Source organism: Coffea eugenioides, chromosome 4, assembly GCF_003713205.1.
Source record: "Coffea eugenioides isolate CCC68of chromosome 4, Ceug_1.0, whole genome shotgun sequence".
NCBI lineage: Eukaryota > Viridiplantae > Streptophyta > Magnoliopsida > Gentianales > Rubiaceae > Coffea > Coffea eugenioides.
The window spans coordinates 12,762,667-12,786,728 of NC_040038.1; the positions used below are offsets into that span (position 1 = coordinate 12,762,667).

The 24,062-nt window shown below is 37.0% G+C and overlaps 3 protein-coding genes across 3 annotated transcripts; all 3 read right to left on the reverse strand.

Moving 5' to 3' along the window:
* Window positions 1-2,262: 2,262 nt before the first annotated feature.
* LOC113769069 lies at window positions 2,263-3,120 on the reverse strand. Its single transcript, XM_027313552.1, has 3 exons — window positions 2,747-3,120; window positions 2,396-2,443; window positions 2,263-2,293 (listed from the first exon to the last, which is right to left on the reverse strand). Exons 1-3 carry the CDS (start codon window positions 3,118-3,120, stop codon window positions 2,263-2,265), a joined length of 453 nt encoding a protein of 150 aa, XP_027169353.1.
* A 5,048-nt stretch (window positions 3,121-8,168) lies between these two features.
* LOC113768326 (pentatricopeptide repeat-containing protein At1g56690, mitochondrial-like) lies at window positions 8,169-10,581 on the reverse strand. The gene is given in 2 exon segments (XM_027312634.1): window positions 8,169-10,418; window positions 10,421-10,581. Coding segments are annotated over 2 exon segments (2,109 nt in total). The 5' UTR covers window positions 10,578-10,581; the 3' UTR covers window positions 8,169-8,466.
* Window positions 10,582-11,288: 707 nt separating this feature from the next.
* LOC113768327 (integrator complex subunit 3-like) lies at window positions 11,289-23,805 on the reverse strand. Its single transcript, XM_027312635.1, is given in 4 exon segments — window positions 11,289-13,022; window positions 13,024-13,339; window positions 19,861-19,912; window positions 23,492-23,805. Coding segments are annotated over 2 exon segments (1,380 nt in total). The 5' UTR covers window positions 13,122-13,339; window positions 19,861-19,912; window positions 23,492-23,805; the 3' UTR covers window positions 11,289-11,740.
* Window positions 23,806-24,062: the final 257 nt, after the last annotated feature.

Sequence of the window (24,062 nt, forward strand, 5' to 3'; positions counted from 1 at the left end):
AGTCATACTTATAAATGCGAAATCTAACAAAAAAATTAAATACAATTTTTGGAGGTCAAATTTATCAAATGCGAGCTATTTGAAAAATTTTATTTAGCTCTTACTATTTTCTGGAAAAAATTTAATGAGAGCCCAAAAAAAAAAAATATCAGGGTGAGCTCTATTGAGCTCGCATTCGTGGAATGCGAGCTCAATAAGCAGAGCTCGCATTTTGCGAATGCGAGCTCAGCAGAGCTCGCATTCGCAAAATGCGAAGACCCCCCTACGGAATACCCAATCAAAATCACCCCTTTTGTAGAATTTTTTTAAAATTCATCACAAAATTAGAAATTTCTCATAATACATGGATGTTAGATATAACATTTCTAGTTCTGAGAATGAATCCAACTTGGCGGCATCATTATCATCCTTCAAACACCCAAAAGGGCCGCCAAACCAAGTATGAATCTTTGAAGCACCTGTTTTCCCCTATCTCCTCCAACAAATCTTTGAACTCTATAATCATTTCCATCCTTCTTCTCGGTTCCCTTGGGTTCTCTGCAATTCCCTTCCCCCCCAAAATCAAAGCTGATTTCCTAGATTTTAACGTAGAAACTTGCCAATAAATGGCATAAGTCCAATCAGATCCCTTGACAATCTTGGATAACCTATCCTGCATGAACTTCAAAGTCCCTGGCAGGTGCAGCAAATTTTGACAATATATTATTCAAAGTGAACCAAACAAAGAAACGAACGAAAGCTGAAGATACCCCTTTGACAATTACATCTTTTCTTTCAATGTCATAGTTTTCCACCAGCATCAAGAGAAATTCTAGAAGAGTATGAGTTATGTCAACAGCCAATGACATTAAAACACCCCATATTCAGAAATTTTGGAATTTCTTTCTTTCTGAAACAGTAGTTGGAAAAGAGATGGAGGCATTATTAAAGACATTGCAAGGGATCGCCATCTATTTATTTATTTATTTATTTTTTGAATCAAGTCTATGTATTTATTTACCATCCTGTAAAACAGATTAGAGGATTGGACAAATTTTACAAAAATTCATCAGGAAAGTCAAAACAATATGCGGCTCAAATCCGAATTTGAAAGTGAAAGAAGTATGAGAAAAAGCATAATATCTGTAATTAAGATTGAGAGCCAGACTATTTGATTACTACATCAAGAACATCAATGCAAACATCTATGCTGCAACAGAGAGATATTGTGTTCTTCAATGTCAACTAGTACACAGGCTCATAAAAATGGTGAAGCAAAACTATCTCTTCAGCATCTTAATTATGTTACATCGGAGAAGGTTCAATGCACAAGCACGCACTGACAGGGCACAATGTCACAAAAACCTGTGGCTGGAAATAAGTCGGACATTTTCTATAGCCATTGCTATAGTTTCAAAACAAGAATATAAAAACTCAGAACTGTTTTCACTACATTCAGCTGTACTAAATTGACCAAAAAGATGAAACATTCTGATATAAGAAAAGCTAGCTATTATCAAATAGTTTATCGAAGGTGCTGAATTAGTTAATGATCAACATGCCTTGTGTATTTGAGCATAGATTCCACTGTGATGCAGCCAAAATAAGCACCAGTGACAATCCTTTTCCAGTTCCTAAGGTTATGGCATTCCTCTTTCTTTTCTCCTAACACCAAGTTCCTAACAGATGTGTTAGGATGCTTACAGGACAAGCCCTTTGGTAGCATAGGCCATGCTTACTGCAATATTCTATCACAAGTCTTTGCTCAGTACAAAATATGTCCAGTGAGTCTAAGCTGAACTCTGTATCATGTGGCTTCAGGCTAATGTCCTCTCAGGAATGCTGTAAATTTAAAGAAAATTTATCCATGTTTAGCAATGTTCACTATTCGCTTCTCATTCACACTTCTAGGTGCCCAATTCTTTGATACTACCACAGGTTGTAGAATCAAGAATGTAGAAATGCATAATTTGTTTTCAAAGTCCTTATCAAGTTAAGACTTGTGAGCTATGTGTCCTTCTGATATGCTAACAAAAATGAGCTACAATAGACACGCTTTTGGTTGCAATGGAGGAACTTGAGATTTAATAGTATCTCAATGAAGCACTATACTGCTGAGACACCCCGTGCAAGATTTGCTTCCTAAATTCTCAGTTTTGAGTAGAGCAGCAATAATGGTAAAGCCACTGAAGTTTACAGTATACAAGCACCTATCACACTTATAGCTCTTTCTTAGGACTCTCAGTTTTGTAAATACTACTACTTTTACTCATTTTTGGAATGTCAAGCTAATGCTCGAACAGACTTGGATAGTCTGCTTAAAATTCAAGAACAAGTAGCAACTTATAGCGTACAGCTGCCAATTGGTCTCTACACTTCCTGATTCTTTCCAATGGTCAGGTTCCAATTAACTCACACTTCTTTCTGGTCAGACAAATGGCAATCAAACATAATTGATCCATATCTGCTTGAACAGCGTAATAATCAGAAATTTAAAAATTTTCAGAATTCATCCCAGGATCTCATTAAATTCTTACATACTGACGCCACTTCTAGTTTTTTGCGATAGTTTTTTGAACGCTTGAATCAAACTTTTCCTAGTTCATCATTATTTCCTCAAAACAGCAAAGTCAAGGAAATTAAAACAGAAAAACAAGAAACCATCGCCATCTCATGTACAACAATATACAGAAATTCTATCCATCGTTAAATCAGGTAAACAAATATTAGAGAGGAGGAGAGACAGAATAAGACAAAGGGAGTTAACCTGGATTCAAATTCCTTGGTCTCAACAAGCTCTTTACCTAAGTTATCCATCCATTGCACTCTCTTCTTTTCAACCTCTTTTAAAGGATCAGAAGGTCTTGTTGGGGCCTTCTTCATACAGCTCTTAAGGACATTCTCAACCTGTTCCTTCCCGTCTGGAATGTCTTCTTCTTTCTTTATCTTAGGGGCTTCAGTGGACGACTGATCAGAGCTATCAGAAACGGAAACAACTCTGGAAGGGGCTTCTGGTGGGGTACTTTCCAATTTCAATGGCCCAGAATTATAGAGATGAGCAGCAGCTGAAGGTTTGCAGAGGCATATGAATGGACAATGAATCTTGCAGAACAAAACCCTCATGAAAATGCTTTGCTTCATCAACAGTAGTACATCTCAACTATCTATGACCAACCCATTGACAAACACCATACTAGTAGTAAATATTCAAACTTTTGACTCCCACACCCTCTCCTTCATAGAATGGAGAGTGTCAAGAAAGGGTTCAATAGATGATTAATGAATTTAATGCCCTTTTAATCACCTTTGAAGAACATTAGTGCTAAAATTGGAAAGTTGGCAGCAAAAGTACTCATCACCCAATATTAACTAACCACCAAAAATATGGCATCCCTAGTAGGGCTGGAGCTGAACCAAGTAGCTCGGCTTGCGACTTGAGCTCGAGCTCGCGAGCGGTTGACCAAACTCGAGCTCGAGCTCGAGGTACTCGTTAGAGTTATCGAGTCGAGTCAATCGAGCTTGAGCTCGAGCTGCTCATTAGAGCTATCGAGTCGAGCTCGATCTTGGAAATATGATACTCGAGAGTTTGACGAGCTCTATCGAGCTTTTTATAATACTAGTAATGGAGCACGTGCTTTGCACGTGAATATGATGCTTTTAGATTTTTTTTTTTAAAAAAAATTCAAAAAATCAATTATTTTGAATGAATAAATATAATTGAGAAAAAATGTGATATTTACTATTTATATTATTTTATATTTTTCTAAACTTAGTTTGCTCTAACCAATACAAACGTACAAACAATAAATCATTCTTTGTTCCAAGAGCATTTTTATTTTGTAACAGTATCGATATTTTTGTCTTTTGGTTAAATCCAGATGATCTAAATGCTCTTTTTTATGCCATTTGAGTTTAAATTTTTAATATTTTGAATAATTTATTGCTTCCCTTTAAGTCATTCTATGAATTGTTTATTAGTTTTAGTGAGATTTTCTAATTATTATTATTTGTTTGCCAACGGTGGATTGTAAAATGATCTACAGTATAATGCCATTGTAATATAATAGTATATAAACATATTGAAATTCCATAATTCAAATTTAAATAGCTTAACTTTGAAGAAAAATATTTTGATTTGGTGGAATTTATTTGTAGTTCTCACTAATGACATGCTTTATGATTATAAAGTTTATATAATTAAAATTTGTAAGACTTTAAGATTATTTATTACGTAATAGTCAAACTGAACTTGGATATATTTTTATTCACCCATAAAGTACTCCTTGAAATTGATATTTTTAAAAAATATTTTTTGGCTTAATTCACCATAACTCAAAGGGATGTTTCATTTTTGTAATTATTATTATGATTGCCATTGATGAATTTAATATTCATTAATACTGTTAGTTGTTACAAGAATATGATTGATAAAGTTCATTAAATTTAATCTTTATTGCAATTTAAATAAATAAATTCCCAACATAAAACTCTTTGCCTACCTTGGTACTCTATTTTCTATTATATTTTGTATTAAAGTTTTTTTTACTCAAAGCTAATAAATGCATATTAAAACGGTGCTCTTAAGGCTTAATAATTTAGTTGTATCCAAAAAAAAAAAATCGTGGTACTTTTTAAGAGACTTATAGTACCAATTTATTATATTTTGTTTAATGTTTGAAGTACTCTCTAAACTTGGATTTTGTAAAAAAAAAAAAAAAAATTCTTCTTTCTTTTGGTAAATAAAAAAATAAGGAATCTTTCATTTTTGTAACTGCTAGCATATTTGATATTATTTATTAATGATGAAATGCAACACAATTTTTTCATTTATTAGAGATGAATGTAATTTTGGCATCACAAAACCTAATACTCCTATCATTTTTTGTTACACAATTAACCACTAAAATTCTCCATATTATTTTATGATCCGAGCTCGAGTAGTGCACTACTCGAGCTCGACTCGACTCCACCCCTAATCCCTAGCACTTAACATACAATTTAGAAAACCGGTACCTACTGCATATTGGTAACATGGTCATTTGAAATGACAATTACACCCTCTTCCTGGTTGCTAATGATTGTACTGTTTTTTCCCCACCACTCACCAATCTCAATTCCTTATGATTGATCATACCAGTAAGTAAGTAATTCACAAAATTGGAACGGGTACATGCGAAGGCAAAGGAAGCAACAAGACTTGTTCAAGTAAATTACTAGCATAACACCGGGACAGGGACAAGTAAAAGCAACAAGACTTGTTGAAGTAAATTACTAGCATAGCACCGGGACAGGGACAAGTAAAGAACAAAGAAAAGGCGGGGAAGCTTGGCTGATAGGAAAGTTCAGCTGCAGCCCATGGAGAAGATGGACAAATTTCAACCAAATACCCAACTCCCGACATCCCATAACATGGCGCTCCCATACCAGAATGTATTTTGCGAGTATGAAGCCAACACCAAAGCCCATTACCATGTGTCGTACAACTAATTGGGAATCTGGCGTATAAATAATGCATTTGTGCACGTAGGTGAGAAGAGGATAAGATCTTCCAGGATGAATGTGTGGGAAGATTTGCTAAGCATGATGATAATGCTATATAGTATAACAAGGGAAGGAACATACGCAATACCAACAACAGAAAATAAACTACCCGTTAGGACTTGCAGAAGATCTTCTCTGCTTTCTATGGTAGTATATCTCTTGCGCTTTATTTTCAGATCCCTTTTTTTTTCATATAGATTGAAAAAAAAAATCTTTCTTTTGGTGGAATGTCGTCCAATTTGGGTATAGCCATAGGAAATCTTTAGTGGGTAGGTTATAGCCTTATTAGGGCAGCTCCAATGGGGGTGTAATGGGGAGCCATTACACCGCTCTATGGCACGGCTCCCATGGTGGGAGCCGTGTCGATGACACGCATCACATGTATGATGCGTGTAATCCATTGAATGTGGATCCTATGACAACGGTAAAATTCCAGCACAAAGCACATTTAACATTTCCAACGGTTATATCCAACGGCACTATTTTTAGAATTCTATATAAACACACAACACTTTTTGCTAAAACATATCCCAATATTCTACTCTATTATTTCTTTTATTCTCTCACACACTTCTACTCTCTCACTCATTTAATTCATTTTTTGTGATTATGGATGAAAATTGGAGTAGTTTTACAAATATGTTAAATGCTCCAAATATAGAAAATTCATCATCCTCACAAAATCAAAACCCCCAATATCTTCGCATTTGAAGTATCAAATATTTGTTTAATTTCCTACATAATTATTTTTTAAAAAATAACAATATATTATTTTTGAAACATAGAAAAAGATATATTATTCAAACTTAAAAATTAATAATATCATTTTTAGAAAATAAAAAAATTCAAAATGTACAAAATTTAACAAAAGTTAGTACTTTATTTTTTAAAAATAACAAAATTAGTTTTAAAATTTACTTTATTTATTTATGGGATATGAGTTATGCATTATTAAAATAAATATTTGATTAATTGTGGACCCATGCTATTACACCTTGTGGAGTGTAATCCATTGTGAGTGAAATTGTAATAAAAGAGGAGAAAGTGGAATGCTGACGTGGCATGTGAATTACACTCCACAAAGTGTAACAGCATTGTGGATGCTCTTAGTTGAAGAGGTGCCATTGGCTGCCATTATTCTAATGATTAGCCATCAGACCTTCCATGTGTGCTTTATTCTATTCACATCCTCAACAAGAAGTTTGCAGTGACTTTTGAAGTTGGCAAGCATGAGCCAAAGAAAATAAATGAATTTTCAGGAGGAGACAGCTAGGGAAGTCTCTTGAATTTTTCCATTTATTCCCTTTGTTTTTTTTTTTCTTGGTTCTTACCAAGTCATGGTATGCAAAATAAATACTAAATGAATTTGACCTCCTTTTCTCCCTCAGTGGCTTTTGAAGCAACGTTAGACAGTAGCAGTCCCAGTTGGTTTGTTTGTGTCTCGTTCCTCAACTATAAAAAATAAATGTGAAAGTGAAGCTGTAGTGCACTTTTCCTAAACAGACGGTCAAAAACTTGATTGATGCTCATCAGAGAAGCCAAAGAGCTTTTTCCATTGCCACTATAATGGGTAGCACTTTTTCAGTTTTTCTGAGAGGGTGATTCAGTTATGTGCTACCATATGATATGATTTGATGGTACCCCAATTCTGTGCTATATTAACTCTTGAACATGCTCTGGCTTAAACATCTGCACATTTTCAAACTTGGGTTCTCTACCCTATCTGTCTCTGCTTGCTTCTTTAACTATTGCTGATAGCAAACCGTTTGGTTGTGGATTTACTTTCTTTATGGGAATTGGAATGTGAGTAGAAAGAGGGCCGGTCCTGTCCTGTGGTAGGACTGGCAAAGGGCAATGAAGTGCTTTGGGATGCGTCCGAAGATAATAATTGCAGAAGGCAGAAAAGCAAAGCTGATGTTTATGGTTATGTAAATGCAACCAGGTGGAGGAGGAAAGCGAGGACCATCATTGGTTATGAAAAGGGTTTTTGTCAATCAATCTATTACTACAAATCCTTTTCCTCCCACTGCTGGGACAGACGCATGCATTAGTTTATTTGATTGCGGTTGCAGTGTCCCTTGCCTCTCCTGACTCTGTCTTTCCTTATCCCCACATCAATCCACATGTTCATTCCTAGTTCCTCCCACTGCTTCTGTCATGGAGCTAACGTCATCAGTTCCTTTCCCAAATCTTCCAACATATACTCTGTCCAAACTGAGCAATGAACGAGTCAGTTGATTACTCGAACTCAATCCCAATCCCAATTTCTTCAGCTAGGCAGGGGAAAATTATCTGGTCAAGAAAATGTCTAATTTCCAGTTGCATACATGCAGTAGAAATTCAGATGAACTAAAAACTTAGCCGCCCCCGCCCCCCCCTTCTTACTTTCTTTATCAAGAGTATCAAACAGGTATCATAAGAGCTAGACTTCCACTTCAGTTAGTCTGGAACTGTAGAATTTGGTTTACAAGCTTCAATGTTTAAGATACATCTTTATCCACAACAGGAAAAAATGGCGCTGTATAAAATTGATAAATTACAATAATGGAATGACTTCCTTCTGGAAATCAGTTGATTTTGTCACAAGCAAGTGCAAAAAAGCCCCCAGCAAATCTTAAAGATCAAATAGGGCACCTGCAGCCTTCACGAGTTGGAAAGAATAGTTCACTAGTCTTCAATCACCAAATAAACAAAAGACAACACTAGTAGGACATATGCAACAGAATCAACTTTTCCAAAAATCATACTACTAATCAACATCTCAAATGTCAGAACTAAACCCATTACCGTCAAAAGTACAGATCAAGAATGACTTCGATCGTATGATTTCGATCTGTCTTTAGGCAGGCACAGGTACAAAATCTGTCTTTAGGCAGGCACTGGTCATGCTCTGACCAATTCTCTGCAAAGCTACCAGAATGACTTTTCAGGATGAGGTTTCAAGGTTCACCAATAATCATTGCAAGAGCATACACTGTCCTTAAAATGATGAAATCTATTTGCATCCCTCAAAATAATTAGTCTTCCTGTAACTTTTGAAATTAACTTTATAGCAACATGACAGTCTCCACAAACTCGGAGGTTTTTCATTACTCTTATAGGCATTCTGCCAGGCAACTTCAGAAGTCCATATGCAATAGCCAACTTTTCACTGTGATGTCCCAGGCTTCGTACCTTCTCTTCTTCATCCAAATCATGCAGGACGAAGCTGCCATCAGGGACATATCCAGCTTCCCTTAGCAATGCAGCTAAGCTCTCCAACTTCTCGACAATCATTGGATGCTCTGGATGCGGCATGTACTCACCACCAGTAAACGTATGCACTTTCTTATCAACCTCAATCCAGCTACAACCAGGCGAGCGGCTAACCTTCCTCAACCGCATGTGCTTCCTCAGTTTTGCCACATCCCCCCATTTGCCTTTAGAGGCAAAAATATTGGAAAGCAGAACATAATGTCCGGCATTTTGTGGCTCAAGCTGCAGAAGTTGCTTTGCTGCCACTTCTGCCAAGTCCAAGTTCATGTGGTTCCTACATGCTGCCATGAAAGAACCCCAAACAATTGCATCTGCTTCTACTGGCATCTTGTTAATCATATCCATAGCCTCAACCAAATGACCAGCACGGCCAAGCAGATCAACCATACACGCATAGTGTTCAGTTCCAGAATCTACCAAATATTTGGATTTCATAGCCTCAAAGATTTCTTTCCCTTCTTTGACTTTTCCAGTGTAACTGCAAGCTGAGAGAACTCCAACAAAAGTAACAGCATCTGCTGCAATGCCTAGAGAACACATTTCATCGAATGCTTGCAGGGTTTCATCTGCTAAGCCATGTTGGGCATATCCTGTTATTATAGAATTCCACATGACTACATCCTTCAGAGAAAATCTGTCAAACACTTGCTTTGCTTTGATAAGGTCGCCGCATTTCACATACATTGTTATCAATACAGAGGAAACATATACATCATCATCGAATTTAGATCTGAGCAACTGAGCATGAATCTGCCTACCATGATCGGCACTTGCTAGACTAGCACACACAGAAAGCACACTTATCAATGATGGGAAGTTCAGTCTAAGACCTTGTCTTTGCATACAGCGAAACATATCAAAGGCCTCCAAATCAAACCCTTTTCTCTCATAAACCTTAATCATTGCAGTCCATGCAGCATCATCCTTCACCCTCATGGAATCAAATATCCTCCTTGCTCTAGTGACCTTCCCATTCTTGCCTAACCCAAGTATCATTGCATTACAAGCAACAACTGATTTAATAGGCATTGCATCGAAGAGCTCCAATGCCTCTTCAATTCTTTCACTCTGAATGAATCCCATCAGCATAGCAGTCCATGACACCTCATTCTTCTCAGGCATGACCTCAAAAAGCTTCCTAGCCAAATCCACCTTCCCATTTTGTGCATATCCTGAGATCATTGAAGTCCACGAAAACACATTTCTATGGGGCATATTGTCAAAAATCTCTCGAGCTTCACCCAACCAACCTTCCTGACACAACCCACCAATCATACTTGTTCTTGCCACGACATCCTTCACGGGCATCATATCATAAAGCCTCTGTGCCTCCTCCATTCTACCCTGTTGTATCAACCCACCCAACATGACAGTCCACGAAACCACATTCTTTTCAGGCATTTGCCAAAAGAGAGCCTCAGCCTCTGATACCAGCCCCTCCTCCACATACCCTCTAACCATTGCAGTCCACGAGACAACATTCCTTTCGGACATATCATCAAAAACCTTTCTGGCTTCGTCCACCATCCCATTCTTTACATAGCCTGAAATCAGTCCATTCCAAGAAACTAAATTTCTATCAGGCATTTGATCGAAGAGCCGCTGGGCTTCACTAGGCTGTTTGTTTTGGAAGTAGCCAGCATAATGGAATTCCAGGAGACAACACCTTTGTGGGGCATTTGATCAAAAACCCTTCGGGCATTGTTAATTTGGCCCAACCGTGCATATTCCACAATCTTCGAATTTGCAGTGATGGCAAGGGTGGAGTAACATTTTCTCCACCGCAATATTAAACGGCACATTTGTACAATCATGTAGGCTTTTAACTTTTAATATATTTTTCCTACAGTAATTCAATAGAAGACATGAATTTCCTACATTAGAAAATGATTTTGGCCGAAAACAATTTTTTTTCCTTGACTTATGTTACATCCTATTAGAGGTGCCTTTAGATGAATAAGGCATCATGGTGAAAAGAAAAGACTGTGGAAGAAGCGGAATGCTGGAATGATATCATACTAAACATTGAACAACAAAACACACACCAGACAACATTTTGTGGAGAAATTATAATTTGCACAACTCAACACTGATTGCATGTGGATCGAACTTAGAAAGAAGGTATAATCTAACAGAATACAAGACATTAATCAAAATGAATTACCTTCAAAGAGAATGTCACTTGACTTCTTCAATTCCATGGCGATAGTTTGGATAATCCTATTCCAATTTGTTCGCCTTGCAATTGAAACATGAAATAGGAACATATTCAAACTTACAAAGGCATTCGAAAAGGTATACACAAAATGAAACATAAAGCAAGAAAAAGAATTTGCAAGATCTCTTTTGGGGGCCGCGGGGGTTGGGGGGTTCAGGGGGAACTAGTTACATACCAGAGGAAGGACAAAAAGAACTTCAAAAATTTAAAAAGAAGAAAACAGTGGTTATTTTAGTTAAAATAAAAGCAAGGGGCATTTATTGTTGAAAAGCACCACTGAGGATAGAGTAAAAAGAACAGTCACGCTTTTGGAAAGGGGAACACAAAAATAAAAAAGCAGACACAGATGGTCCATAAACTGTCCTAAGAAGACGCATGAACTATCACCATGGGACAATAGGCTCAAAAAGCTTTGAACACTGCAGTAACAAAATTCTACAAAGTTACAGCAAATGCCAAGACCAGCTAACAGGCTCAAAATGGGAATCCTTATTTATGAACTTCAATTAGCGTTTCAAGATCTTTACCTGTGAAGCATGACCAACCACTTCTGACAGGCTCAACCCTCCATCTTCTTCACATAAAGATGAAACAAAAACATCACCACCATCATCACTAAATGCATCTTAAAAGCACGTCTTGAGCCTCAGACTATCCATAAAGGTGGTGATAAGAACAAACTCAGTTAAGAAGGGGCAGAAATTGGTTTAAGAGGAAGACTGGCAACTGCCCTCCCAGAAAGGCTCGCTAACATGTCAAGATTTTTTCGATCAATTGCTTGAGAAAAGGAGAGATCACATCAGAACAAGTCAAAGCATCAAGAGATCGAACCACACCTTTTCGAACAAGAAAAGTGAAAGCTGAAGATACCCCTTTGACAATTACATCTTTTCTTCCAATGTCATAGTTTTCCACCAGCATCAAGAGAAATTCTAGAAGAGCATGAGTTATGTCAACATAACTAGGAATGGAATGTATCATTAGCAATATCCCAGGCTCAATGTTCATTATATTATCTACCTTCTCATCAAAGAAAAGCCAATCATAGAATAAGGCAAGCTTAACATTTGCTTCGACATAATTCCTTTGGGAAGATTTTAGCAACCAGCCTATGACAGCCCACCTAGGGATGATGTCTGACTGGATAATCTCATTAGGTGGATGATGTCCGCAGCAAATAAACCTAACAATGTCAGTTAGAAGAGTCTCCATCTTGGGGACACCAAGAAACTTCTTTGCAAACCAAACTTGGTACCTCTTTTGATTTCCCAATTTAACATGCATTAGCAAGAACCTCAACTGGTTCTCCATCTCAGGAGTTATCCGCAGCAGAAAATACCTACTGGAAGTCCTTGAAAGGTAGAGCTGTGAGATATCTAAAAATGCAGCATTCTGAAACACACTAGGGTTCAATAACAAGTCTTTCCAAAGTGAGCGAAACTCAGGTACATGAACCAAGTCCTGTAAAATCCGAACAAGATCTCTTCCAATCTTCAAACACAAACCAAATTTCTCCCTTAACATCCTAATGTAAAAATCAATTTCAAACCTCTTCAAGGTTTCAACTTTTGAGTCATTTGGCAACCTACAATGATCAGCCAATAAACGAAGAAACACATATAAAGCACTGGTCAAAACTAGAGGTCTATCCTCCAACAAACGATCTCATTTGTCCCTAAAGAGACTAACCATCTCAAAACACAACCACAAATTTCCTCCGCTAAAGTCACCACCAACAATTTGCCTCAAAAGGGCCACCAATAAACCATCAAATCCTACTCCCAACACATTCACCATTTCACGCGTCACCCAAATCAACTGAGTTTTCACCGAATCAACGAGTTTGGCATACAACTCATTAACAATCTTGATAAGCATGGATATAAAATAAGTGTAGCCATCAGTGACAATAGCATGCAAGTGCTTCATGTGGACTCTAGCCATTTGGGGTTCACATAAAATTCCACAAAGAATTGCTTTGTTCAGGTTGAAGTACTCTTCTTGAGTTGGAAGTTTTAAAGGAAAAGGGTCTGAGTTGGGGCTCCAGAAGCTGAAAAGCTTCTCTAAGCGAGACTTCAAGTGAGTTGTCAGCTTCAAAGATTGCATTTTTAGTCAGTTTGGAATGCATACTTCGATCAATCAATGAAACTAATAGTCCTAATTGAGGACCAGCGTACTGGAAATCGTTCACCTGATCAGAAGGACCGTCGCATCAACAGCAGCAGAACCCTAGCAGTGGAATGTTCGGAAGGTGGCAATTTGGTGGGTCTCTTGCTCCGCCAAAACTTCGCGATGGGTTAATTACACTGAACCCCTTTAAAATATGACATTCTCAGAAGTGCTTCCCTGTAGTTTTGAAAATTAGAGTTAGCTCCCCCATCATCAGAATGGGCATTTCTCGTATCCCAAAATCATGAGCCACCTTCCGCGTTTGGATTGGTCATTTTTTTAAAAACTAGAAATTTTCTGGCTGTGCAATGCCCAATTTGTTGTGTAGAAAATATTGAAAAATTCCCCATAACTCCCATTTTTAAAATTAATAGAACATGGAATATTAATTGTCGTCATGTTGAGAAACCATGTCCATGTGCAAACTATTATAGCAGTAGAGTAATTAAAGCAATGTCCATGTCCATGTGCAAAACCAGAGAAACTAATATAACAAGGAAGCTGCAAAATAATTGAAGACTGAGGTATGTTAAAAATCTTTGTCCCCCCCAAGTTAGTATCAAGGGCAGTAGTTGGGATCTGGTCTACTAAATGCAAAAGTCAAGAACAGCTGCTTATGGAAGTCAAGGACAGCCTGCTAGCAAAAGTAAAAGTCAAGAACAGCTGCTTATGGAAGTCATGGGCAGCAACTGATTATGAGATCTGATCTGCTAGCAAAAGACAAGAACAGCTGCTTATGGGATCTAGTCTACTAATTGCACTAATCAAGGAGAGCTGATTATGGTCTACTATATTAGATGTATATTAGCATATATGTAATTAATACATTAGGGAGGTAGATATTCTGACGGAGGAGAGAAGGTACAGAGTTTTTCTATTTAAATGGAAAAGATGCACAAAAGAGGCATTCGGTCTTTGATCTAGAAAACTTGTCATGGTATCAGAGCCAGTTATTTGAATTTCTCAGCCTTTCCAAACTTTCTGAGTTGTTATCCTTCTTGGGTTGATTATTTTGATCAATCATTTGGTTTCAAGATATCCTTTTGGGTCAATCATATTGTGGTTGGCAGCTTTTCTTGTAATTCAGATCTTTGTTTTTTTTTGAAAGAATGTCTATGGAAAACTCTTTGGGAAAAATACATACGGAATCTTTGTCCATCAAGTTCACTGGAAAAAATTATGCGGCATGGGAATTTCAATTTAGGATGTTTCTAAAAGGCAAAGAGCTTTGGAGTCATATTGACGGGTCTTCTACAGCACCTAGAGATGGAAAGGAAATTAGTCAATGGGAGGCAAAGGATGCTAGAATTATTTCTTGGATTCTAGCATCTATTGAAGCTCATATGGTGAACAATTTACGCTCCTTTAATACAGCAAAGGAGATGTGGGATCATTTGAAGCGTGTATATCATCAAGATAATACAGCAAGAAGATTTCAGCTTGAATTGGAAATTAGTACATGTAGCCAAGGTAATCTCTCTATTGAGCAGTATTATTCTGGATTTCTTAATTTATGGAGTGAATACTCTGGTATAATCTATTCTAAGGTACCAAGCGAAGCCTTAGCCGGTATTCAAGCGGTTCACGAAGATAGTAAGCGTGACCAGTTTCTAATGAAACTGAGGCCTGAATTTGAGGCGATTAGAGCTGGATTGTTAAATAGAAACCCAGTTCCTTCTTTAGACGTATGTCTTGGTGACTTGTTGCGAGAAGAACAGAGAATGGCTACACAAACTATCATAGGTACATCAAAGGAGATATCTGAAGTTGTCAATATTGCCTATGCTGCTCAAGGGAAGAATCGCGGAAAGGGACAAGTACAGTGCTATAGTTGCAAGGAACTTGGGCATATTGCACGCAATTGTGGAAAGAAATTTTGCAATTATTGTAAGCAAACTGGACACATTATCAAGGACTGTCCTACACGCCCTGAGAATCGAAGAGTCCAAGCCTTTCAAGGTGCTGTCCAAGACTCTAACACTATTGGTTCTACATCCACAGCCACAACACTTACTCCAGAAATGGTTCAACAAATGATTCTTTCAGCATTTTCTACTCTTGGACTTCAAGGTCAAGGTAAAATTGTTTCTACTCCTTGGTTAGTTGATTCTGGAGCATCAAATCATATGACTGGTTCATCTGCATCACTACATAATCTACGGCAATATACTGGTACACAAAATATTCAGATTGCTAACGGCAGTAATCTTCCAATTACAGCCATTGGTGATATTGGACCTTCTTTTCGTCATGTATTTGTCTCTCCAGGGTTGTCTACTAGTTTGATTTCTGTTGGTCAGATGGTGGATAATAACTGTGATGTACGGTTCTCTCGTGATGGTTGTCTTGTGCAGGACCAGGTGTCGGGGAAGGTGATCGCGAAGGGGCCTAAAGTGGGCAGACTATTTCCTTTGCAATTTTCAGTTCCAAGTAGTTTGTCTTTGGCTTCTATGGTTGTTGACAATAAAGTTGAAGTATGGCATCAACGATTGGGTCATCCAAATAATGTCATTTTATCTCATTTAATAAAGCATGATTTTCTGGGGAGCAAGGATCAGTGTTTTAATCATAAATTGTCTTTTGATTGTTCTACTTGTAGACTAGGGAAAAGTAAAATATTACCTTTTCCTAGTCATGGTGGTCATGCTAATACAAGTTTTGAGATCATTCATAGTGATGTTTGGGGTATTACTCCTGTTGTTTCACATGCACAATATAAATATTTTGTGACATTCATTGATGACTATAGTCGTTTCACATGGGTATATTTTTTGCGTACTAAAGCTGAAGTATTTGCTGTTTTTAAGAAATTTGTAGCTTATGTAGAAACACAATTTTCTACTTGCATTAAAGTTTTACGCTCTGACAATGGCGGGGAATATATGTCACATGCCTTTCAAGCATTTTTGCAACAGAGAGGTATTTTATCTCAACGATCATGTCCTTATACCCCTCAACAGAATGGGGTGGCTGAACGTAAGCATCGCCATTTGTTGGATATGGTACGAACCTTACTTTTGCAGTCTTCGGTTCCATCTAAATTTTGGGTGGAAGCTTTATCCACTGCAGTTTATTTAATCAATCGTCTACCTTCTCAACAATTGAATTTTGATTCTCCTTATTATCGTCTTTTTGGTGTACATCCTGATTATGGCAATCTACACACATTCGGATGTGTTTGCTTTGTTCACTTACCTCCTCATGAGCGTCACAAACTTACAGCTCAATCTGTAAAATGTGCTTTCATGGGTTATAGTACAACTCATAAAGGATTTTTGTGTTATGATGCTATTGCTAATCATCTACACATTTCTAGAAATGTGATTTTCTTTGAAAATGAGCACTACTTTCCATACCATGGTTCCTCGTCTGAAGGTGTTGTTCTTCCTAACTTTGATGATATTGCTCCACCAGTTGATCGATTTAAACCTGGGATTGTTTATCAGAGACGACAGGCTTCTTCATCACAACCTCTTCTTGACACTAATCCAGTCCTTGCTCCAACCACTCTTCGAAGGTCCCTACGTCTTAGTCGTCCGCCTGATCGGTATGGTTTTTCTGCCACTATAACTGACACTACAGTTCCTACATCCTATTTACAGGCAGCTAAACAAGCATGTTGGGTGAAAGCTATGAATGAGGAACTTCAAGCTCTTCAGGAGAATCATACTTGGGATCTTGTTCCTTGTCCCGATGGTGTTAAACCCATTGGTTGTAAATGGGTATTTTCTGTTAAATTGAGATCTGATGGCTCACTTGAAAGGTATAAGGCACGATTAGTAGCTCTTGGTAATCGGCAAAAGTATGGAGTACATTATGAGGAGACCTTTGCTCCTGTGGCAAAGATGACAACAGTTAGACTTGTTCTAGCTATTGCTGCTTCTACAGGCTGGTCATTGCGACAGATGGATGTAAAGAATGCCTTTTTACATGGCGATCTTCAAGAAGATATTTATATGACTCCACCGTCAGGGTTATTTTTTACATCTTCTTCTGATGTTTGTAAGCTAAAACGTTCACTCTATGGCTTAAAACAAGCTCCACGGGCTTGGTTTGATAAGTTCCGTTCTACCCTTATTAGCTTCTCATTTGTTCAGAGCCAGTATGACTCCTCTTTGTTTCTTCGCAAGACTGATAAGGGACTGGTTTTACTTCTGGTTTATGTTGATGATATTGTTATCACAGGAAATGACTCTGCATTAATCTCTCAACTTCAAGAGCATCTTCAACGTTCTTTTCATATGAAAGATTTAGGTCCTCTACAATATTTTTTGGGCCTAGAAGTGCACTCTACCTCAGCTGGTATTTTCTTACATCAACATAAATACATCCAGGAATTAATTGCTTTGGCAGGTCTTCAAGATGGTCGGTCTGTTGATACTCCCTTGGAAGTAAATGTTAAATATCGCCGTGATGAGGGTGATTTTCTCTCAGATCCCTCTCTCTATCGGCAATTGGTGGGAAGTCTTAACTATTTAACTATTACTCGGCCTGATATTTCATTTGCTGTTCAACAAGTTAGTCAATTTATGCAGACGCCTAGGCATCTCCATCTAGCTGCTGTTCGTCGCATTATTCGCTATTTACTAGGCACTTCCTCTCGTGGTCTTTTCTTCTCCAAAAATTCTCCTATTCATTTGGTAGCCTATAGCGACGCTGACTGGGCAGGGTGTTCAGATACTAGACGATCAATTACTGGTTGGTGCATGTTTCTTGGAAATTCTCTTATTTCTTGGAAAAGCAAAAAGCAAGATAGGGTGTCTAAATCCTCTACTGAGTCAGAGTATCGTGCTATGTCCTCTGGATGTTCTGAGATCATTTGGCTTCGAGGCCTCTTAGGTGAGCTTGGGTTTCCCCAACTTGCACCTACTCCCCTTCATGCCGATAATACTAGCGCTATTCACATTGCTGCTAATCCTGTATTCCATGAGCGTACAAAACATATTGAAGTTGATTGTCACTCTATCCGTGAAGCATATGATGATCATGTTATTTCTCTTCCTCATATTACCACTGATCTCCAAACTGCTGATATATTTACTAAAGCTCTCTCCCGTCATAGACACAATTTTCTGGTTGACAAATTGATGCTTTTTGATCCACCAGCATCAATTTGAGGGGGGATATCAAGGGCAGTAGTTGGGATCTGGTCTACTAAATGCAAAAGTCAAGAACAGCTGCTTATGGAAGTCAAGGACAGCCTGCTAGCAAAAGTAAAAGTCAAGAACAGCTGCTTATGGAAGTCATGGGCAGCAACTGATTATGAGATCTGATCTGCTAGAGACAAGAACAGCTGCTTATGGGATCTAGTCTACTAATTGCACTAATCAAGGAGAGCTGATTATGGTCTACTATATTAGATGTATATTAGCATATATGTAATTAATACATTAGGGAGGTAGATATTCTGACGGAGGAGAGAAGGTACAGAGTTTTTCTATTTAAATGGAAAAGATGCACAAAAGAGGCATTCGGTCTTTGATCTAGAAAACTTGTCAGTTAGGACCGTCCATTGAACAATCCCCTTTCAATGAACCAAGGTATGGAACTCAAAAGTGCTTATCCGTGCCAGAAATTAATCAGTGCATAACCAGTTCCTAAAACCAAAATTTAAGCAGAAACCAAATTGTAACAAACAAACCATGATTTGAGTGCAGATTCTACTTGTTGAGCCCCAAAACATGTGGAAAATTAGAACCAAGATAGTAGAAGCTGGGGAAATACTCTTTAAATGGTTTTTGGTCCTAACTATGATAGTCACTAACATTACAATGCAGTAAAAGTCAAAAACAATCGATGATATTAATGTTTCTAGGTCTATCAAAGTATTGTTTCCAATGGAATTTAAAGATAGTTCGAGCCATTGCAAGACATTAAAGGATAATTCAGCATACAAACACAAAGGCAAAAGTAAAATCATTTTTTATTAGGACCAAACAGTAAGCTAAAGAACATCTCTCAAATCATCTAATACTCCATAACAATGGGACACGTAAATTTTCAGAAAACTAAACCATTGTAGTGGTAAAGCTACCTTTAGAAGCAAATCATCAAACACAAAGCATGCTACAATTGTAAGAGATGATCACACATCTTAAACACTGGATGTTTACTTTGCTGTGCTTCTTCTTGATTCTTTCAAACTTACAAAACAATCAATAATAAAAAAAGCAAACATTTCTGCTAGGAGGTCAATTTGGGAAAAAAAAGGCTAGAAAAACTCAACAATAAATTCATCAAATGGCAGAAAATTGATGTGAAACTGTGAGTTTTTCTTTGTGTTTTTGGCTAGGAAGGCAAATAGGGGTGGGGAGGGGAGATGTATAGTGCTTTCCCCTCTTTGATTCTCTCCTTTTTCTGGGAAAAAAAGAATTGCATGGTTGGGAGATGAGATAGTGTACATAGAAGGTAAATCGGAAGGCCAAGCATAAATTGGGGGGGAAAATCACTAATTTTTTGGCCAATAAGAATGTTTTTTAAAATATACTTTATTAATAATTCGATGCCTTAAAATACCACATGAAACCAGTAAAGCGCGGCTATATCTTCTTAAGAAGCATAAGCAAAAACTTATCATAAGAGTAAATAGCCAAACATATAGGCACATAACACTAATATTAAAATATTTAAAATTTCAGCCCATATAATATTAACAAAAATTTCAGCAAATTAATGATACAAATCAAAGGTAAACTAACCTGGAATGAACAGAAATTTCACTGCAAAACCTTTTCTATTTTCGGACCAAAGCTGAAAATTAGAAAAAAAAAAATTACTAATCAGCATATATGTCCGTGGTGCAAAAAAATAAAGAAAAAAAGAATGGCAAGAAATGTATTTACCAGGATGCAAAGGAACATAAGGCACCAAACCACTTGCGAGGATTCTCCACTTTCCAAACAAAGTGAAAATATCAAAAAAAAAAAACACTAATTGTGTAGCATTTGTGTCTGCTATGCGAAAAGGAAAAAGGCAAAGATGAGTTATTTTGATAGACTATATGTAAAATTAATCTGAGAATTTGTGGCATATTCAACCTTAAAATAGACTTGACAGACTAGTTAATGGCATACGACAATGCCAATAATAAAAGTCTGTAACTTCAGTCACATCCAAATGAATGACAGAATATTCCACACCAAATAATGCAATAGAACACCGACACTTTTCTCATGTTGCATTATGCTGGGTAATTTGCAAAAGGTGAAGTATGGATGTATGATTTTACGTGATCCATTTCTTACACAAAACATGATTCATTCAATAGTCAAAATTTGACTCAGCACAAGAAAAGCTACCCAAGAGTCCACAAAATTAGGTTAAACAACGTCAACAGCTCTCAACACACAAGACTTTTTCAATCAGGAAATTAACATTGGAACCACAACCATAACACGTTTTAAGTTAAGATGACAGCCAAAGCAAAGAGTACTACGGCAGAAAATTTAATTGCAATACGGCCTTAAATTCCACATTACAAAAAGAAATAGAATAAACGTTTTTCTTTTTTGAGAAATAGAACAAATTTGAATTACAATATTAGATTTAATTTTTAAAAGGCATTCAAAATAGATTGCAAATTCAGCTCCCAGATCGCCAATAAAAGAAAACCAAAACCTCAGTATCACAGGCAAGAACAAAAAATAAAGCTGGATTTAAGAAGCAGCAGTAGCATAAGAATATGTAAAGCTATTCAACTAAGTATCTACTAATTAATCCCTAATCAAGATTGTAATACACACAGAGAAGGAAAATTACCATAGATTTCAGCTGAAGTGAGAAATCAGTGTGCAGAAAAGACCCAATTGGAAGAAAACGGTAGGGTTCCAATGGCAGTTCAGGCAGGGCGGAGTTGATGATTGATGGCCGATAGGCATGAAGAAGTCTTGAAGATTACGAATTAGGGTAAAGAATTTGGGGGAAAGGTTTGGAAAATTAAGGGCATGTTTGGTATTAGCATTTTTCTGTTTTTTCCAAAGCAATTTCTATGTACCTCGCTCTGTTAGTTTCTGCTTACACTTGGACAAAATATGAACCTACGTGTTCTCACTTATCACTTTATAAAATGAAAATCCCTACTATTTCAAAATCAAGAAGGGAGGTTTGTGATTTTATCAAAACTATAAGGGGGTTAGTGTAATTTACCCTTTTTCTTATTTCTGAGATTTTGTAGAGTGATAAGTGAGAACACGTAGGTTCATATTTTGTCCTAGTGTAAGCAGAAACTAATAGAGCGAGGTACATAGAAATTGCTTTGGAAAAAACAGAAAAACACTAATACCAAACATGCCCTTAATTTTCCAGACCTTTCCCCCAAATTCTTTGCCCTAATTCGTAATCTTCAAGGTTTCTTCATCTCTATTGGCCATCAATCATCAACTCCGCCCTGCCTGAACCGCCACTGAAACCCTACCGTTTTCTTCCAATTGGGTTTTTTCTGCACACTGATTTCTCACTTCAGCTGAAATCTATGGTAATTTTCCTTCTCTGTATGTATTACAATCTTGATTAGGGATTAATTAGTAGATACTTAGTTGAATAGCTTTACGTATTCTTATGCTACTGCTTCTTCTTAAATCCTGCTTTATTTTTTGTTCTTACCCTGTGATACTGAGGTTTTGGTTTTCTTTTATTGGCAATCCGGGAGATAAATTTGCGATCTATTTTGAATACTTTTTAAAAATTAAATCTAATATTTTAATTCAAATTTGTTCTATTTCTCAAAAAAGAAAAACGTTTGTTCTATTTCTTTTTGTAACGTGGAATTTAAGGCCGTATTGCAATTAAATTTTCTGCCGTAGTACTCTTTGCTTTGGCTGTCATCTTAACTTAACATGTGTTATGGTTGTGGTTCCAATGTTAATTTCCTGATTGAAAAAGTCTTGTGTGTTGAGAGCTGTTGACGTTGTTTAACCTAATTTTGTGGACTCTTGGGTAGCTTTTCTTGTGCTGAGTCAAATTTTGACTATTGAATGAATCATATTTTGTGTAAGAAATGGATCACGTAAAATCATACATCCATACTTCACCTTTTGCAAATTACCCAGCATAATGCAACATGAGAAAAGTGTCGGTGTTCAATTGCATTATTTGGTGTGGAATATTCTGTCATTCATTTGGATGTGACTGAAGTTACAGACTTTTATTATTGGCATTGTCGTATGCCATTAACTAGCCTGTCAAGTCTATTTTAAGGTTGAATATGCCATAAATTCTCAGATGAATTTTACATATAGTCTATCAAAATAACTCATCTTTGCCTTTTTCCTCTTCGCATAGCAGACACGAATGCTACACAATTAGTGTTTTTTTTTTTTGGTATTTTCAGCTTTGTTTGGAAAGTGGAGAATCCTCGCAAGTGGTTTGGTGCCTTTTGTTCCTTTGCATCCTAGTAAATACATTTCTTGCCATTCTTTTTTTCTTTATTTTTTTGCACCACGAACATATATACTGATCAGTAATTTTTTTTTTCTAATTTTCAGCTTTGGTCCGAAAATAGAAAAGGTTTTGCAGTGAAATTTCTGTTCATTCCAGGTTAGTTTACCTCTGATTTGTATCATTAATTTGCTGAAATTTTTGTTAATATTATATGGGCTGATATTTTAAATATTTTTCCAGGTTAGTTTTCCAGTAAAAGAGACTTTTTCTCTTGACATCTAAACAAAAGGTTGGATTTGTGTGTGCAAGGTCACATCATTAGCAAACGGCTTAGCAAAGAAACATCCAAATTTTCTTCAAGTCCGAGAGAAAAATATTTGCATTTAGCTAGTTAAGTTAAGGATCATTCATTACATTCAACGAATAGTTATGATAAGAGAGATTGTAGGTTGTTCTATTCTCTTATAAGGAGAATTGCAATTACCCGATCCCTTGTGTTTAAGTTTTTTGGTAAGTACGCTTCTCTATCTAGTAATGTCTTCTGAATTCTGATTTAGTCTCTAATCATTAATTCATTACTATAAAATAATAATACTCCTAATTCTGATTTCTTCAACAAGTTCAATGGGAAGATTTATATGGTAGCAGAGTCTCGATTATCAGAGCTTCCTATGGAGAAGGCAAAAAAGAGTGTACCTAATGGACCCGTTAATGATTCTGAGAGCACAAATCCTAAGACAAAGTGCTGGTGCTTCAGAACCGTCAATAATTTTCAAGCAAGAAAACCAAATTTTCACAAATCCTAATGGACCCGTCAATAATTCCCTTCAACTCAATTCAATCAAAGGCAATATATGTTCAAATACCAAGAAAACCAAATACAAATCACAACTTTATCAATCACCATCTCCACACGTATCAAATTTCAAGCAAGAAAATAACCAGACTCACATGTGACTTTAATTGAAGTGCTGGTGCTTGAGCTTCAGTGTGGTGGCAGGCTGGTAGCACGAAAATTGGAGAAGAACGGGTGCTGGAGCTTCAAACTTTGAAGCTTGAAACGGCCAAAATCCGGCGGCAACAGAGGATTTCGTAGCTTGATATTCTTACCGAAGCAATGGCTGCTGGAGCTTGAAGCTTTAAAGCTTGAAGCCTTGAAGCTGTCAGCTGTCGCTTGTGGGTTCTTGGTAGAAGCCGCAGCGATTTGTCTTGTGGGTTCTTGGTAAGAGCTGTAGCCGAAGCTTGAGGTGGTTTGATGGTTGGGATTTGATTTGGGCAGCGGAGAGGAGAAGAGAAACGACAAAGGTCTGCTTGAGGAGAAGATGAAGAAGACCCGAAGCTTTTTGACGGAACTTTTTGACTTTGAAGCAAAATTTGTTAAAACATTGCAACTAAAGCCTGCAATTCTTTGATAAATTACAAGCCTACTCCAAATGTTTTCATTTACTTACAAAATGAGCCTTGTATTTCACAAATTCAAAAATTTGTGGGATCGAAATAGAATCGTAAGATCGTACGATTC